The sequence below is a fragment of the Calonectris borealis genome, chromosome 8, assembly GCF_964195595.1.
Source record: "Calonectris borealis chromosome 8, bCalBor7.hap1.2, whole genome shotgun sequence".
In the NCBI taxonomy this organism is placed as follows: domain Eukaryota; kingdom Metazoa; phylum Chordata; class Aves; order Procellariiformes; family Procellariidae; genus Calonectris; species Calonectris borealis.
In genome coordinates, this window is record NC_134319.1 from 6,258,232 (window position 1) to 6,275,821 (window position 17,590).

The window sequence follows — 17,590 nt, forward strand, 5'->3', positions numbered from 1 at the left end:
CAGGGTGCAGGGGACGTCCGGTAATTTTATATCCCCCAGTAACTTCCCAAGGGGCGAATCTAAGACAAGCCCTGCAACTTACCGCTTCACTGGGCATAAAAACATCGTCCTGCAGTCGTGCAGTTACAGTAACATCACTGGAGGGAATGAAAGCACGCAGGAAGGTTAGTCAGCCAGGTGCGTGAGCCAGCGCTGTGGGCTCGCGGACCCTGCAAGCTGAGTAAGAGCATGTCAGGGTCAGTCGGGATGTGCCGCCTCTCTGTGCCGAGACCCCAAGCCCAAACTGCAAATCCTCCGCAGGATGGAGAGAGGTTTGGCTGCTGAATGACTTGGCCTCTCACCTGCCTTGACTTCTCTTCCCTAGCCCTGGCCTGGTGCTACTGGGGATGCTGCTGGAAAGGAAAGAAACGTTTTCCACCTCCCCGACGGGGATCCAGGACTGTGGCTTCTCTGAGACTGACCCCCTTGATTGCTTCGGCAAGGTGCTATACCCAGCGCTGCTGCGCCAGGGACCGATTCGAGGCAGCTGCCATTGCCTGCTTGGTCCTTCATTCATCTTCCCCCCATCCTCAGCATTTTTCCTCCTGGAAATCCCCCAGGGCACAGCGGGGAGGCCCCAGATGGGAGCCGAGACCCTCGGTCCTGCCATGTACAGAGCGCACCCCTCCCAGGTCGCGTGTTTGGCCCCAAAGGCATAAATCAGCCCTGGCAAAGCAGCAGGCGAGCAGTTTGGTGAAAGGCTGCAGGGACAGCAGTGCCTTTATTAGATTCCTCCAGCACAGCTGGAAAAAATAAGGAGCACAGACATGCTTTCAGGCACATAACCCCTGAGCTTAGCCCCGCATTCAGTCCTGTCTGCTGATTTAATAAGAGGTATCAGCTTCACCCGCAGACCGCGTCTCTTGTACAGCCTTAAACCCTCCCGGTTAAAACACCGCCCCGGCGAATCAATCCAAGATGGTTTTGTCCCTTTGATCAGCACAGCAGGCAATAAGTCACTGACGGAAATGTGTTTCACTTCTGTGGCTCAAACAGGCGATAGAAATGGTGAAAGACAACCCTCCCGTCCTGGTGAAAATCTTCCACTTCCCGGGCAAGCAGGAGATGGCCAAAGGGATGTGCAACACCGCACTGGATGTCCTGCGGGACCCGCAGCTCAGCTGGCAGGTTTACTGCGCCGGGGCGCAGGTAGGTCCTTGCTGGGGCCAGCACAGCGTGCTGGGTGTCCGAGGGGTGGGCAGGTCCCCTTCCCACAGGGACCCGTCCTGCTCCTCCAGCCTCCGAGACAGCCAGGCCTCTTCTCCCAGACAGCGTTTGCATTGTTCGTTTAATTGTGGTGAGAAACACGTAAGGAGAAATAATTGCCTGACAAAACCAGTGAAGGCTGGTCTGGGAGTGAAGTTGGTACCTGGCAGCCAGGAAATCTGGGCCAGATCCTGGCTCTGGCACTGAGCTGCGGAGGGACTTCCCCAGGTCCCTCTGGACAACGTTTCACAGGACGCTGAGTCACCTCGCAGAACTGGCTCGACTATTTAATGACTTTAATGCTCCTAAATCACTCAGGGGCATCAAAAACGTGCTCTTTAATCCCTTGATTTTGCCCATTTCCAGACCCCTGTAAACAGGAGTGCACGTTAGTGAGTATTTCCCATTATAGAAGAATCATGAAGATTTCTTCAAATCCCATTTTTAAATAAAATAAGGACTCATTCTTACTTCCTTGTATTAAACAGGATTATTTAACTCCTCATAAAATGAGGCTCAGTGAAGTGAAATCTCCTCCTCTAGTGGCGTAATTTAATATATGCTTACAACTGCTCTTCAGAGACGTTTAACTTCCTTTGAGCTAGAGGCAGGAGGCTGAAAAGTGCGGTGTGGAGGTGGTCACTGGGTGCCGCGTGGTGTCTGGCTGCCAGGTTTGACTGGAGAAAGCTGAAACGACGTAAGAAAAAGGCTTTTGATTTCCCCGCCCTTCTTCAGGCGCGCTCCTACGGCCAAGTGGTTCAACCTCTGAACACGTTAGGGCATGTCTGAGCCTGGAAGGGGGAGCGGATGGGCTAGTTGCTTTCGAGGACCCCATGATCACCAGGAACCAAATTTACAGCCAAGGTCAACAGGGTGAGCAGCATCTCAGGGGCTTGCACCACCTTTCCTGGTACTGCTAACCATGGGGTCATGCTTTGGACACTGAGGGGAGGCCCGGGGGAGGAGGCGCTGGTGAAGGTGCCGTTTGAGACGGTGAAGGTCGATTCTGCCTCGGGCAGGAGGAAGGAGCGGTCACCGTCCCTCTGATCCTCAGGGGTGGCAGCAGGTTCCGCAGAGCGGCCGTCTCTCTCTCGTGAGCTGTCAGGACCTTCTCGGTTTTCGCCCTTGTTAATTTAAAAAGCAGTAACAAATCGCCTGTGGTCAGCCCTGCTGCTGCCCCGCCGTCCCCGGCACTGGTGCGCACCCACCGCCACCCCCTGCCAGCGTCACCCCCGGCGGGCCTCCTGCCGCAGCCCGCCCTGCCGCCGGAACCACAGAGTCCCGGCCTCCTCCGCCCGCCGGCGGGGCCCCGCCCCGATAACTTCCGGCTGCGGGCGAGATCCCCCACGTGACGGGGGCTGCGGTTCCCATTGGTTGTGACGGCGGGGCGGGGCGCGCGGTGGTGCGCGCGGTGGTGCCCGCGGGCTGCGCGTGGCACGGGCGGGGGCGCGCCCGCGCTCACGTAAGTGTGTGTGCGCGCGCGTGGGCCGGCGCGCGCGCGGGCAGGGGGGCGGCGCGCTTGTGCGCGTGCCTGCACCCACGTGGAGGACGCGTGCGTCTGTGGGTGTGCTTGCGCGTGCTTGCGTGTGTGCAGGTACGCGGGTGTGCCTCTGCTGCGTCCACGCGTGTGCGTGTAGGGGTGCGTACACGCAGGTGCCTGTGCGGGTGTGCGTGCAGGCACGCGTGTGCCCTCGTGCACGCGCGCGCCGGTTAGTGTCGGCGTGTCCGCGCGCAGCTGCGTGGGGCGGCGTGCCCCGGTGCCCACTCGGCGCCCCGCAGCGGCAGCGCTGCCCACGCGTGGGCAGGGGAGGCCCCCGCCTGGCCGCCGGCGCCGAGGCCCCGTTCTGCTGCCGCTGCCCCTCTCGGGCAGCGCCATGGAGGCCTTGCTGAGAAGGTGGCGGCTGCCGGCGCCGGGCGTGCGGCAGCGGGGCTGCGGGCCCCGGCAGGGCGCGGCGGGCAGGGCGGAGCGGCTGCTGCTCTCGCGGCTTTTCCAGCCCCTCAACCTGCAGGCGGGCGGCGAGGCGGGGTGGGACGGCGGGCCCGGGGAGCCCACCTGCCGGAGCCAGAGGCTGATGCTGCAGGGGGGGCTGATCCACCCCGCCGGCCCCGGCTGCTACCACTACCTGCCGCCCGCCGTCCGCGCCATGGAGAAGCTCGTCAGGGTGATGGACGAGGAGATGCAGGCCGTGGGCGGGCAGAAGCTGAACATGCCCAGCCTGTGCTCGGCGGAGCTGTGGCGTGCCAGCGGTCGCTGGGACCGGATGGGGCCGGAGCTCTTCCGGCTGGCGGACCGGCACGGCAGGAGCTACTGCCTGGGCCCCACGCACGAGGAGGCGGTGACGGAGCTGGTGGCCGCTCAGAGCAACTTGTCCTACAAGCAGCTCCCGCTGCGCCTCTACCAGGTAACCAGGAAATTTCGGGATGAGCCCAAGCCCCGCTTCGGCTTGCTGCGCAGCCGGGAGTTTTACATGAAGGACATGTACACCTTTGACGCCTCCGAAGAGGCGGCTCGGCAGACCTACGACCTGGTGTGCGACGCCTACTGCAGCCTCTTCGACCGCCTGGGCCTTCCCTTCGTCAAAGTGCGGGCGGCCACGGGCAGCATCGGCGGCACCGTGTCCCACGAGTTCCAGCTCCCGGCAGATGTCGGTGAGGACAGGCTGGCGGTGTGCCCCGACGGACATTTTGCGGCCAACGTGGAAACGCTAAACGGGGAGCAAACGTCTTGCCCCACGTGCGGAGAAAAACTCACCCAGACCAGAGGGATCGAAGTGGGACACACGTTTTATCTGGGCACCAAATATTCCTCCGTCTCCAACGCTGTCTTCTACTCCCCGGAGAACAAACCCCGGCTGGCAGAAATGGGTTGCTACGGCCTGGGCGTCACCCGCATCCTGGCGGCCTCCATCGAGGTGCTGTCTACGGAGGACAGCATCCGTTGGCCGAGCCTCATCGCGCCCTACCAGCTCTGCTTCATTCCCCCCAAGAGAGGCAGCAAGGAGGAGGAGGAGGGAGCCGCGCTGCTGGAGCGGGTGTACGACGACCTCGCCGAAGCGCTGCCCCACCTCGCCGGCGACTCGGTGCTGGATGACAGGACGCAGCTGACCATCGGCAAAAGGCTAAAGGACGCCAACAAGTTGGGTTATCCCTACGTGGTCATAGCCGGGAAGAGGGTTTGCGAGGACCCCCCGGTCTTTGAGGTCTGGAATCAGAATGCCGGTGAGGTTTTGTTCCTCACCAAGGAGGGTGTCATTGAGTTGCTGAGTAAAGTGCAAGTCCCTTAAGCACCCCGTCTCCAAATCTCTCGTCTTTGCTACACTAAGTTTATCTGAATGGTCCTTGTTCCTTTTCAAGGACGTGCAGGTTGTCAGCGATGGCTCTGGGTGAGCCAGCCAGGGTGTCTTGCAACCACGCCGGGTGCTGAGGGCGAGCTGGGGTCAGCCCACGTTCCCCCGTGGGGCCGGGGATGTTTCTTCCTCTGGCTACAGGCCCCCGCGAGCTGCTTTTACTGGCGCGTGCAGCTGTGGGAGCACTGGCGGGGTCAGCCCCTCGCTGCCCAGCCACGGCAGACGGGCTGGCGACGGCCTCTGTCGAGCGCACGCAACAGCAGAGGCTGCAGGAGGGGGGACGGGAGGGCTTTCCCTCGCCCTTTTCAGGTGCTGAGTTCTCGGCGTGAGGGATTTTAAGGAGAGAAAGGAAAGGTGCCTTTCCTCCATTTGTGTTTTCTCTTTGGAGGCACCCAGGTTCCGTGAAGGTGGAGGCTAATCTTAATTAAAGCAACATGGTGAACTCTAGAGCCTTGCTCACCCTGAAAATGCCATAATGCTGTAAATCTGCAGGAATTAAGGTGAAGAATGGTGTCGGGCATCCACATCCCAGTCCTGCAGGTCAATCCAGCTGGTGAGACGCCTGGATCTGCTGGGCATGGGTGGTGACGGTGTGATTTTGGGAATGCGGCCTCCAAGCGGTAGAAAATCTTTGCAAAAAAATTAAGAAGGAAACATGACGTTTGGGGACCTGCAAAGCCTGGGGGTAAAAACGTCCAGGCCATGTTGTTGCTTATAAGCTGTAAGTAACCCTGTCCCGCAGGGCGGTGACATCCCGCTTGTACCTGCCCACTGCGGTGTGGGGCTTGCCACGCCGGGCCCCGGGGCTCCCGTGAGGAGCAGCTCGCCGCCATCCCCGCGGCACTGACTGGTGCCATCGCCCCATCAGCCTTCGTGTGTCTTTGCCATCTGCCCTGGACAGGGAGCTCTTTGGAGGGAGTCGCCTTGCCCCACGCCGCAGCTCCTGGGTCTGAGACCACCAGCAACACCGGTGCCACTGTCACGTAGGGCTTTGTGGTAGACAGATGCTCCCGGACCTCGGGAGGTCACCTCGTCCTTCTTCTCCCTGGTCCAGGCAGGATCAGCGCCACCTGCCATCCCCACGGGAGGTGCCACCTAAACCTGCTGCTGAAAGCGGGCCTGGGGGCGCCGGGGCCGGGCCCTGAGGGTGCCGGGGCCGGGCCCTGAGGCGAGGGGCCGGGCCTGGGGGCGCTGAGGCCGGGCGTGAGGGCGCTGGGGCAGGACCTGAGGCGAGGGGCCGGGCCTGGGGGCGCTGGTGCCGGGCCTGGGGGCGCTGTGGCCGGGCCTGAGGCGAGGGGCCGGGCCTGGGGGCGCCGGGGCCGGGCCTGAGGCGAGGGGCCGGGCCTGAGGGCGCAGGGGCCGGGCCTGAGGGCGCAGGGGCCGGGCCTGGGGATGCTGGGGCCAGGCCTGGGGGCGCTGGGGCCGGGCGTGAGGGCGCTGGGGCCGGGCCTGGGGGCGCTGGGGCCGGGCCTGAGGCGAGGGGCCGGGCCTGGGGGCGCTGGGGCCGGGCCTGAGGCGAGGGGCCGGGCCTGGGGGCGCTGGGGCCGGGCCTGAGGCGAGGGGCCGGGCCTGGGGGCGCTGGGGCCGGGCCTGAGGCGAGGGGCCGGGCCTGGGGGCGCTGGGGCTGGGCCTGGGGGCGCTGGGGCCGGGCCTGAGGCGAGGGGCCGGGCCTGGGGGCGCTGGGGCCGGGCCTGAGGCGCGGGGGGCGGTCGGAAGGCGCGGGGGGCGGGCGGAAGGCGCGGGGCGGTCCGGAGCGGCAGCATGGCGGAGACCGGGCCTGGCGGCGGCGCGCCGCGGTACCGGGGCGCTCTCCACCCCGACACCTGGGAGCAGGTGAGGCGGTGGGGCCGGGGGATGCGGGGGGCCGGGCCGGGCTGGGCTGGGCTGGGCTGAGCTGCGCTGAACTGCGGGCCGGTGTGTGTCCGCCCGCAGGAGCTGGAGGCCATCCCCATGTTCATGAAGCGGTGCCCGGCCGAGATCGACGCGGCGCGGCAGCCCGAGCTGGCCTGTCTGCAGTCCCTCCTCTTCGACGAGGAGCAGGGTCCCGCAGGTGGGCGGCCGGGGCCGGAGGGGGGGTCTGCCGGTCTGCCCCTCCGGCCCCGGCCGGGGGGAGAGGGCTTGGGGCGCCCGTGGGGCGCTGGCGAGCTGCGCCCCCCGCTCAGGCCCTGTCCCCCCCCTTCCTTCCCCTGCAGAGCTGGCCAGGATGTACAAAAACGAAGGGAACGAGTACTTCAGGGAGAGGGACTACAGGAGAGCTGTCATCGCCTACACCGAGGGGCTGAAAAAGAGCTGCGAGGACCCCGAGCTGAACGCCGTGCTGCTCGCAAACCGAGGGGCCGCGCAGTTTCACCTGGGTAAGGAGATGTGCGCCATCCTGCCTCAGACAGGGCTGGGGAGGGGGCTCTGCGGTCCAGAGTTGCTTTTCTTCCCCGTTTTGGGTTTTCTTTATCCTTTTTGTGGTACAGCATACTAAAAAGCTTATTCATGAGAAAAAGACACCTGGAACCCTGAAGAGCTGGCTCTCTTCAGAGCACGACTGCGTGCGGGGTTTGTGCTTTGTTCATTGCAGCTATTACCTGCTGCTCAAGCCTTGGCTCCAGGAGACGGCAGAGCCGGTGGTTTTTGATGCTGAACAGATTCACAGGGTGGTTGGAACTACAGGGAGATGCCCTGGCCTCAAAAATCTGTTGAAGCCACACATTCTGTCACTCTTTCCTGGCGGTGTCCTCCTCAAGCTACCAACAGCACCTGTGCAGCAGGGAGGGTGTTCTTGGTCTTTAAATGCTGTTGTGTGTGGCAGCTGGGAGCTGGTTTGCTCATAGTCACGTTACTTACCTCCCACCTGTATGATCGATTCCTGTCCTTTCACTTCTTGCTCTTAATTTGCACTTTCTTTCTCCACTCGCCTCAGAGTGATTGTAGAAACAGTGAATTACAGAGTCTCCACATAAGCTATTTTGTCACCTTGGGATCTGCTTGGATTTTGAATATAAATGAAAGGTTCTGAGCAGTTTTGCTTGCTTTATAGGTAACTACCGTTCTGCTCTCAGTGATGCCACCCAAGCAAAAAAGTTAAAGCCCACCCATCTCAAAGCAATCGTAAGAGGTAAGAGTTAAAGCACGTGTTACTGCATGGAGCGCAAGGAACATCGTGTCAAAACAGCTTTGCAGATGTTAGTTTTACTTATGATGCTGTTACTGTTACAAGCCCTGCAACAGACTGTTGTTAGATGCTCCTTTGTTTCGCTGCACATGTTAAATAACAGTGTTTATAAACCTTAAATTACTGTGAGTGTGCATTATACTTTGTTTCTGGATGGCATTCATTTCAGAAAAGTGAAGTGGTTACTGTACAAGATTTTTTCTTTTGTTTTGTTATTGCTGTTTCTCCCCAAAACAGAGCTGTGTGTTTTGCTTTGGATTTTCAGTCAAAACACTACCTTTCTGCTCTTTGCTCTTCAGCTTCTATATCTGTCAAAGAGGCATTGGACCTGTTTCTGTAGAGCACAGCATACTTTTGCTGTTTTCCACCATACTAGTTTTTGGGGTTTGTTTTTCCACCCCCCGCCCCCAGCATTTCTCACTCCATGGAAATGGCCACTTTATTTTTCCTTATGAGACAAATATTGATATGTTAATTATAATGATAAAATTTTGCTTGTAACAGATGCTTTTAGCATCATTCTGCTGATTTCTGTGACTAGACGAGCAAATGATACAAGAACTGCTGAAATATTTTAGATTTTCTTCTCAACTGAATAGACCTGCTGGAAGTCTACGATCGAACATGACCACGCAAGACAATAGCGTGCGCTGCTGTATGTGCCTCTTGAAAGCACTAGGGCTAATGCTGTTTTTATGACCACCGCTTTGTGTAGTAGTTGTATACTGAGTTCAATACTAGAAACTTAAAATCTTAATCCTTCCAGGAGCTCTCTGTCACATGGAGCTAAAGAATTTCTCTGAAGCAATAGCGTGGTGTGAGGAGGGCTTGCGAATAGATTCAAAAGAGAAAAAACTTGTGGAAATGAGAGCTAAAGCTGACAAATTAAAGGTAAATATGAAGGCAGTCTAGCATCTACAATGCTTGTCACCTGCTTTGTGTCAAGAAGCACTTTGGGATCCTTGGTTGAAGAGTGCTCCGTACAAGTTTCTGTGTAGTATAATACCCTCAAACAGAGCTGAGTGGTGGTTTCATGTAGTGTGTGTTGTTGAGATGTGTAGGGAAAGAGCTGGAGGAGACCCTTCTGGAGATCTGAACTGATTTCTCCACTCATTGGCAGGGTAGAGCAGTGGTGGGCATTGACTTGCTGTGCGTGACCATGGTGCAACCTTTTCTTACATGTAGCGAGCTGAGGAGCGGGATGCAAGGAAAGCGAAGGTGATGGAGAAGAAAGAGCAGTGTCAAAAGGAAATTTTGCTTGCAGCAATAAAGGTGGGTCGGTGAGAGGGTTTGGTATTCTGTGGTTTGTTTTGCTGTTTGTTTGGGGTTTTTTTAAGAGCTCTTGTTTGTCTCTAAGAGGTTGTTCTCATACACAGGCTTTTGAGGACTAGAGCCAAAAAACTTTAGTTAAAACCATGATTCTCCTTATCTGCGTGGCTCTAGCCCCAGCTCCCAGGTTTCCATATTTCAGAAATGACTAACGCAAAATACAAACCCAGTGTTAGGAGATGGACTGAGCATCCAAGAGAGTGCTCTGGCTGCTGGGCTGTAGCATCACACTGCCCCAATGAACCTTGCTTTCTCTGCTGCTGTTGGGCACTACTTCAGTGGAAGGGTAGAAAATAACCAACCAGTAGAGTGGAGGAGAGAATCAATCCTGGATCCTCTCCTTTCTCGGCAAATGTTTGGGCTATGTTAAAATATTTTGGGCTATTGCGTAAATCCAATCTCCTCTTCTGCAGTTGTCTTTCCAAAGAAAAGAGTGAACTTTCTTCAGTTTTCTGAAAGAGTGGGTGTTCTCGGGAGTTGGTGCATGTAGTTGCACCCTGAAGTTATGCCTGCTAGGTCCCAAAGAACAGGATTTCAGATACATCCCTTTCCCCACGTTTTCTCAGGCTCTTCTCTCAGCGTGGGGCTCCTCTAGATTCCCACCTCTCCTCATCTGTTTTATGAGGAGTCTGGGTGTCTGGCTGAGGTTCTGGATTCTACGGGGAGGACCAGTCACCTGGGTCTGATAGTATAGGAAGGCTTTTGATGCCATGTTTAAGAGCTGACTCATTAAAAAGAATGACACAACTTGTCCTTTTACTGACTGCTAATTTTTTGCTCTTATTCTCCCCACCATACCTGTTTTTGGTTTGTTTGGTTTATTTTCTTTCCTCCCCTCCAGGAAAGAAATATCAAGCTGGTTCTTGAGCCTTCAAATGAAGAAGAGGAAATATCAGATGGCCTTGCTGAGATATCCTTAGATGGGTTCCACTCTGGCAATGCCATGGGGGCAAAGGTGCACTTGGATGCTGATGGCAACCTGAACTGGCCTGTCCTCTTTCTGTACCCTGAGCACGAGCAGACAGACTTCATTGCGGCTTTTCATGAGAACTCCAGGTAAAGGCACTGTCAGCAGCGTTCTTGCGTAAAGGAGATGTTTGAGTAGATGAGAACAGACAGCAAGTGAAACTGCCGTGCTAAGGAAACAGTTCCAGATTTCTAATCTCATAGCTGACCCTGCTTTTGAGCAGGAGGTTGCACTAGATGACCTCCTGAGGTCCTTTCCAACCTGAATTATTCTGTGATTTACAAATGCCACTTTAAAATATGAGGGCCAAAATCTTGATGTTACATAAACTTACAGCGCAGAGAAACACATCATATTTAGCCAGTGTGATTAAAGGGCCTTGCAGTGCAAGCTTAGACCAGTGGCCAGTAATACCCGTGACCCATCCACATGCGTGGATTTTAGAGATTCATTAAGGTGCTGTTTCGAAGCCCTCCAAATATGGTGTCTCAGAAAGAGGATTAAACTTAAAAATTATAAAAGGCTTCCAAAAGGGACCTCTCGTAACCACATGTGACCCCGCAGTTTTCCTTAGGGCTTACAGCAGGCCTGACTGAAGTGCTGCAGACCTTTCAGACTACAAGCAAGTGACTGGCAAGATGGGAATTCCACTTTTCTTGATGTTAACTTCAGTTTCTGATCTTGCAATGTTAAACAAACTTGGAATTTGTAACTTTTTTTTGTGGGGAGATATGTATTTCTTAGATCTACGAATAAGTTTAGGATTTAAAATTACAGTGCAAGCAGATTAGTAAAGTTGTTGTTCTTATACGGTAGTTCTTACATGCCTTTTCATGGCCAAAGGAAGTGAAAATTGGTTCTCGGAACAAATTGGCCACCAGCACTTCTGAAGTACCAAAATAAACAAGCCTTTGACACGCAAGCATATTCTGAGCGCTCTGATCTGATGAAGCGTGGTGCTGGTGGGACCATGTAGAAGGAAAATCAATTTTAGACGAAATGCAGGGTGTTTATTTTGACATCTTTTTCAGTGCCAAAATGACAAATTAAAAATAATTTGCTGTTGCACTGCTCAAGTTTGAAACCAATAGCATGAGTTACAACAGGGCCTTGGTCTCATTGGGAAAGCAGTGATTTTGAAGGGAAGAAACTATGGGCAAACTAAACTTACTTTCAAGTCTATTGTCTAATTTGCTAATGTATTTTACCATCATTGAAATGCAACTGTACACATTATTGAAGCTGAACACTTCATCTAAGCTAACCAAATGTATTTTGGCTTTTAGGTTTATTGATCATTTAATGGTGATGTTTGCTGAGTTACCTCCTTGGGATTTAGAAAGAAAATACCTTCCCAGCAATCTTGAGGTGAGAAGTTTGACTTTCCTTCTATTTCAGGGTTGTTTTTCTTTCTGGAGTGCGATTGAGCAGTTTTGAGTGTATGAAAGCAATGGCATTGTTACCTGTTCACCGTACATGGATGTGAAATAAGGATTTGGAGAGCTGGGTTCGTTTATTAACTCAAACATTCTCCAGATGTGCTGACATGGACACAGAATTCGTTTATGAAAAGGAAAGTTCTTTTGTCTTCCACTTACATTGTATTTGATAAAAGGTATTTATAGATATTGGTTAGATTCCCATGTTTGTAACGATAATTAGGATTTAGACCATCAAGCTGGTAGGCTGCCAGTTTAACTGCGTTGTTTTGAAGTTGCTTGATACAAATGAGAAAATATTTAAAAAAAAAAAAAAAGGTTATTTTCAGATCTAACTGGTGGTGCTTAAACACTTAATCCCATCGAGACAATACATGTCTGTTAAGCCTTTAGCACATGTGGGATGTGAGTTGGTTGTGGCTACAGCAGGTCTGGAGAATTTTTCAAAAATTGTACATAGAAGGATACAGGTGTTTATTTTTCATTTTCCACTTCAGTGTCACATGTGCCAGGCAACAGCGCAGCCCTTAGTGCAGTGAGCAGACAGGTCCAAAAGGACAGTGGCTGTGTACTTTACCAGGTTAAAAACTGGGATTACAGCTCCCTGTGTATGTACAGTCTAAGGCACGGTTGCTGGATCCAAATCTCTTAAATCTACTCTTTGTTCAAATATCTTTAAACCTACTCAGTTTAGCTCATACCATTGCTGCATTTCACCTGTTAAGAAGCAACCCGTAGATTTGGATTGCTTCTCTGTAAAGCACAGGAGCAGCCAGTGTGTTTTGCCTTTCTGCTGCCATAAGAAGCTAAGCTGGTTTATACAGGGAAGGCTTGGAATTTATACAAAACAGTTTCTACATTGTTGAAGTTAGCATCCGACACAGTTGGTTCAAGGTATGGGAGTTTGATAAACCTCTAGCTGATATATGGTGTGCTGTTACTGGACTTTCAACAGCTTAGTAGTTTGCCTTCATGTATCTTAAGTATTTAATAACCCTCCCAAAATTTTTCAGCTCTATTTTGAAGATGAAGAAAGAGCAGAAATGTATGAGCTGAACACAGAACACACGTTGCTACAAGTGCTGCAGCACCAAAGGTGAGGCTGTACCTGTTCGTGTCTAGAGAGAGCACAAAGGCAAAAAGTACAAGTTTTGGGCTTTAAGTGCAGTTTGTTCTCTGATTTAATCATCCTAATTCTTGGCATCTCTAAGTGGGGAAGGTGTAAAGCAGTGGGACTGCATGGATTTTGTCCCTGGCTTTAGTGATTTACTTTTTTTTTTTTTTTTCCAAAAAAAAAAAAATATTAATGACTCTTTCCAGGACTGGATGGAGTTGGGAAGGGGAGTTGGGCTACACACAAGCAGCAGCACAAAAGGGCTGTTTCAGATTCCATCTACACAGTGCTACTTTAAAAAAAAAAAAAAAAAAGAAGCAGCAGCATATAAAGAGAGCATGTTGAAGGTTAACAATGCTCTCACTGTTAATAATGCTGCGTGAGCAGCCCCCAGCACAGCGTGCAGCACAGTTTCACTCTGAAACTGACTTTAAAGTGTTATGCAGTTATTTAGAGTGAAGGATTTGCTGTTTGGGAAGCCAAAAAGTTATTGTAAAGCCTGTGCTATTAACTTGCACCATCTTGTAGCTAGCTGGAGAAAGCCTGCTGCACAGCGCGAGTGGCTTGGTCTGTCGCAGCGGGAGCAGAGCTCTAGGTCCACTGCTGCGGGCTGTGTCTGAACTGTCACTCCATAAAACTCAGCAGCGTGCATAAGCCCTCAGATTTCAGGCTGTAAGGGCAGTTGCAAAAGAAGCCTCCTTCCAGAGGGAGAATAACAGCTGTTTTAATTAGAAGTAGCTGTTGGGAGAAGAGTTGATTCATAAAACACTCGGATGTGTGTAGCTCTGGCTACGAAAGGCTCTGCTAATCAGCAAAAAAGCTTGTCATTGGCCTTGGGGAGGTCAGTCTTTATGGAGCCGGGCAGAAGTCACTCACTTCGCATGACACTTGGCCAGCTACAAGGAAGCCAAAGGACTCCTTTTAATCTTTGCAGGTATTTTGTAAAGGCTGGGACTCCAACAGTTCTGGCATTTGTAAAGCGTTCTCCTTTCTCTAAGAAGTACTTCTCTGGCAAGAATGTGCATCGACTGTAATGAGCAAGAATGAAACAAGAGGAATCCTGTGCAAGAGGCTGCTGTTCGGTATCCCAGCTACAGACTGCAAACTTCTGCTTGAACAAAAATACCTTGCACACTTCAGGGGAGAAATAATCCTGGCACACAGGAAAACTTCCAGGAAAGCAGCATAGGAGAATGAAGGGCTTACAAGAGGGGATTATTTGTTTAAAAAGAAATCCAGCTGGCTTGCAGAAGGTCTCCTCTATGATAGGCTTCATGTGGTTTTGAAATAAACCTGAAGCAGTGCCAAACACTGGCTGCAGTTGAAGCAACAGCAGCTGGGAATGTACTTACCTGTGAAAAATCACTGATTTCCTTGGAGGTGGGCTGTAGTTGCTGGGGTTTAACAGCAGTGGTCTGGAGAGAGACCCGCCTGTTGCAGCGGGATGGATGCAGTCAGATTCCTGCCTGGGATTAAGCAGCTGCTGTTTTTTCACCGCTTGGCTCTGCTGCTGGCCAGGGTAAAGCAGAGCTCTTTGTTCGGAGCGGTGTGTTTTACTGACCCTTTTGCTACCTTACTGATCGTCCTATATAACCTAGGAATAAACATGTCTATTTTAAGTAAACTGACTTCTGCCTAATAAATGAGACAATAATTTTTCTCGCCTCATGAAATACTACAAGAGAATGACAAACAGTAATTCTAAACCCAAACTTAACAACCTTGGTGAAGCCAACACACAGGGTCTTCTGCGCTTCTGTATTAGCTTTCAGCATTTAATTAAGAGTAATTCTAAATCTCTAGTTTCTTTCTCTTCTGCCGTCTCTCAGTGATTGCAGAAATTCACTGCAGTTTTAGACACATCTAGTGCATGGGGCATTAAAAAGCTGTTCAGCCATAAACACTTCTGCTTAGGTCATGGAGGATTTTTCTCACTCCAGAGCTGGATTCAGACAGCTCTAAAGAAAGCATTTCCATTTTGCTATTCCTAAATTTCTGCACCATGCACGAATACAGTTAAAAGTATCTCCATCTGAGGATGCTGAAATTTAATCTCCAAAGCTTAGGGTTACTCTACAACAAGGCAGCAGGATGGCTCCCTTTTCCCAGCGTGTTGGTTCTGGCCAGCCAGCCTTCGCCTCGCGGTGCCCTGCTCTCACAGGGCAGACAGACGGGCAGCCAGGTAGTACAAGCTCAAGCCGTTGCACGCGATGCAGCAGAGGTTGCAGAGGGAGGACAGAGCGCGGTACAGCGTGAGCTGGCCGGAGAGCTGCCTGTAGCTGGGGCTGGAGGCACGCAGCTGCCCGCAGGACTTGCTGGTGAACAGCCCGACCTCCTGGCCGAGGCCGTGGCTGCGCTCGATGAGGTGCATGTCTGCCACGATGTCAGAGGTGACCGGCCCGAACCATTGTGTGTTCAGCACAGAAGCAGCGACACAAACGAAGAAGACGACGATCTGCAGGGGAGCAACACGCACCGTGAGCATCTCTCACCTGTTGTGGATTAAATTGCTCCCCCAGCCCCTCTTACACACAAGGCTCGCTGCAATCTGGATGCTAACTGATTTCTTTTAACCAGAGCCGTGTGCGGACCTCGTCGTCATTTGCAAACCAGCCTCAGTGGAGCAGAGCAGAGCAGGACCCTGCAGAGGAAGGGATTTGGGCTACGGCCAGCTCGCCGGAGGCTACCTGGGTTGTTTGTTCATCGCTGAGCAGCTCGCTGGGGTGGTACATGGCAAATAGAGTCAGGTTGAGGAAGGCACAAGCGGAGCAGATGTGGAAGTAGTAGGGGAAGAGCTCGTGCTGGATGAAGCCGTAGGTATGGCGAGGGAGGCGGCTGCCCATCACGAACCCTGCAAGGGGGGAGAGCAGGTAGGTCCTGAGGCAGAGCCCCCTCCCCTGGGCCTCCCGCCGGGCAGAGAGCCACGGCGGTGTGCACGGACGGCAACCTACCAGCCACGAACGTCACCCAGATCTGCATTCCCCAGGAGGTGGAGAGGAAAACCAGGTGCAGCAGTTTGACAGTGTTGGAGGGCTCCGTGTCAGTCGGCATGGTTTCCTGGCCGGGGATGGGTCCCTCCATGTCGGCCAAGCCCTGAGCTGCTGTTACTGCCGTCACCTTGCTGGATCCAGCAAACGCAGTTTAGCTTCACAAGCCTGCTTATTCGGGAAGAGCTTTGGAGCTGGCACAGCCTCTTCCCAGCCCTGTCACCACGCACCCGACCAGGCTGCAAATCCAGTTCTCAGACCCTTTATATCTTAGGGGCAAGGCACTGCGTCAGCACCCGGGAACCGGCTGTTTCGGGTGGACTTTCGGCAAAGTCCAGCCAAAGCCCCATCTGACCCCTGGCAGCAGGAACAATCAGAAAGTCAATAAAAGGGGAAAAGGAAAAGCCCTGACAAATACGCCTGTCCACGGTGTGGCCATCAAAAAGGCTTCTTGGCCAGGGAAAAGTCCCCCTGTCTAAAAACAGCAACAGCTTCTGCACACTTTAACCAAAAAGCCTGGGGGCTCGAAGAAGCAGAGCCAGCTCCCGGGCTCACCCCGCCGCCCCGGACTCCACGCCGGCACAAGCATGAGAGCACGGGCAGCGGCCGGGGGAAGGAGGCTTGGAAGAAGCTGCCTGCTCAGCTACAAGGAGCGCTTTGGAAAATAATTAAAACAAAACTTCTGGGAGCAGCCCATCAATTCTGCCGCTTGCTTTATTCCTCCTCCTCCCCTTGGCCGGCCGCCTTGGGGCATGAATTACAGCGGCGGTTGCCTTGAGAGAGATGTGGCCATCTAATTACATCCCGCTCCCCCTGCAAAATAGATAAATATACGCTGTGTTTTTATATATCAATTCCTATGTATTTATTTAGGCATCTATAAAAACAGGTCCTTGAAACCTTCTCATGATGGTAGCATCACATACTGGAGAAGTCACTCAGATCCCACCTGGAGTGCTGGCCTGTAAATCCCCAGCTGTCTTCATGGCCTTTTTTTTGCCGAAAGCTTCTTGGCATTTCTGGGATATTTCCCCGCTCCATCTTCCGGCAGCCCTGTCCACTGCACGATGGCAGGGGCCCGGGGAAGGCAGCCGTGGTCCTTTGGTGGGGCTTTGTTCCCTGCATCATGCTGTGCAGGATGGCAGCGATGGGTGCTGCGGGCAGCCGGCACAGAGCCCTCCCGCTCCCAGGATCCCAGATCTGCCTTTCCAAATCGCTCGCCTCTGTGCTGGAATTAGCAGCCGAGAGCAGCAAGGCAGATGCGTGCTTTCGTGCAAAGAAGCCGCAGCCGGGAGGGTTGTTCAGAGCAGGGGGTAACACCCTGCAGGGATTTCTTCTTTTTAAGGGGAAAAGAAAAATAGTGATTGATTGCTAAATTGGCCCTAGAGCGGTGCATTTGGTGGGGAGGGCAAATAGGGGGCTCTGGGAAAGGCTGGTAAGGGCAGGCTGCTCCCCACAGGCTCCATCGCACCCGCCAGTGGGTCTCTGCTCCCCAGGAGCGGGCTGTGGGATGAAGCAGTTGGAGATGGGTGCTCCAGGGATGCTCCAAGCCGCCCAGTCCTGCTGTCCACACTCCCCTGTGCCTGAGGGCCAGCAGACACTGCAGGACTGCAATTCTTCCCCACCTTCACGTAAACCACAAGATGCTTCACACTGTTGCAGCTCTGTTGTGCCCCCAAGTCGCTCCCGCTCCATCACCCTGCACCCCCAGGGACCCAGCCAGGCCGGGGCGAGGGCTCGCCGTGGCCTCACAGCAGGAAAAAGCACAATACTTAAAGAGAAGGGGAGGTCAGTTAAAGTTTAATGTTCAGGCGAATACATCATTCCCCGCACTTAATCAAGCAGCAGCAATTTCTAACGATAAGTAGAAAGGATGGCTCACATCCCGGTGATAAAAAGGCAGGATTGCTCCGAGTTTCGGGAGATAAGAGGGCTCTATAAAAATTGAATGTTTTGTACCACGTTCAGCTTGAGACGGCTTTATCTTGTGGCGATAGCG

General features: G+C 53.6%; 3 protein-coding genes across 3 annotated transcripts; 2 read left to right on the forward strand and 1 right to left on the reverse strand.

Annotated features, from left to right (window-relative positions):
- Positions 1 to 2,675: 2,675 nt before the first annotated feature.
- PARS2 (prolyl-tRNA synthetase 2, mitochondrial) lies at positions 2,676 to 4,738 on the forward strand. The gene has a single exon (XM_075155699.1). The coding sequence runs from the start codon at positions 3,120 to 3,122 to the stop codon at positions 4,527 to 4,529; it is 1,410 nt and encodes a 469-aa protein (XP_075011800.1). The 5' UTR covers positions 2,676 to 3,119; the 3' UTR covers positions 4,530 to 4,738.
- Positions 4,739 to 6,312: 1,574 nt separating this feature from the next.
- TTC4 (tetratricopeptide repeat domain 4) lies at positions 6,313 to 14,262 on the forward strand. Its single transcript, XM_075155701.1, has 10 exons — positions 6,313 to 6,425; positions 6,525 to 6,642; positions 6,785 to 6,946; positions 7,621 to 7,698; positions 8,522 to 8,646; positions 8,941 to 9,027; positions 9,926 to 10,140; positions 11,338 to 11,419; positions 12,504 to 12,586; positions 13,539 to 14,262. The coding sequence occupies exons 1-10, from the start codon at positions 6,354 to 6,356 to the stop codon at positions 13,636 to 13,638; spliced, it is 1,122 nt and encodes a 373-aa protein (XP_075011802.1). The 5' UTR covers positions 6,313 to 6,353; the 3' UTR covers positions 13,639 to 14,262.
- A 497-nt stretch (positions 14,263 to 14,759) lies between these two features.
- TMEM205 (transmembrane protein 205) lies at positions 14,760 to 15,814 on the reverse strand. Its single transcript, XM_075155702.1, has 3 exons — positions 15,556 to 15,814; positions 15,292 to 15,455; positions 14,760 to 15,059 (listed from the first exon to the last, which is right to left on the reverse strand). The coding sequence occupies exons 1-3, from the start codon at positions 15,683 to 15,685 to the stop codon at positions 14,760 to 14,762; spliced, it is 594 nt and encodes a 197-aa protein (XP_075011803.1). The 5' UTR covers positions 15,686 to 15,814.
- Positions 15,815 to 17,590: the final 1,776 nt, after the last annotated feature.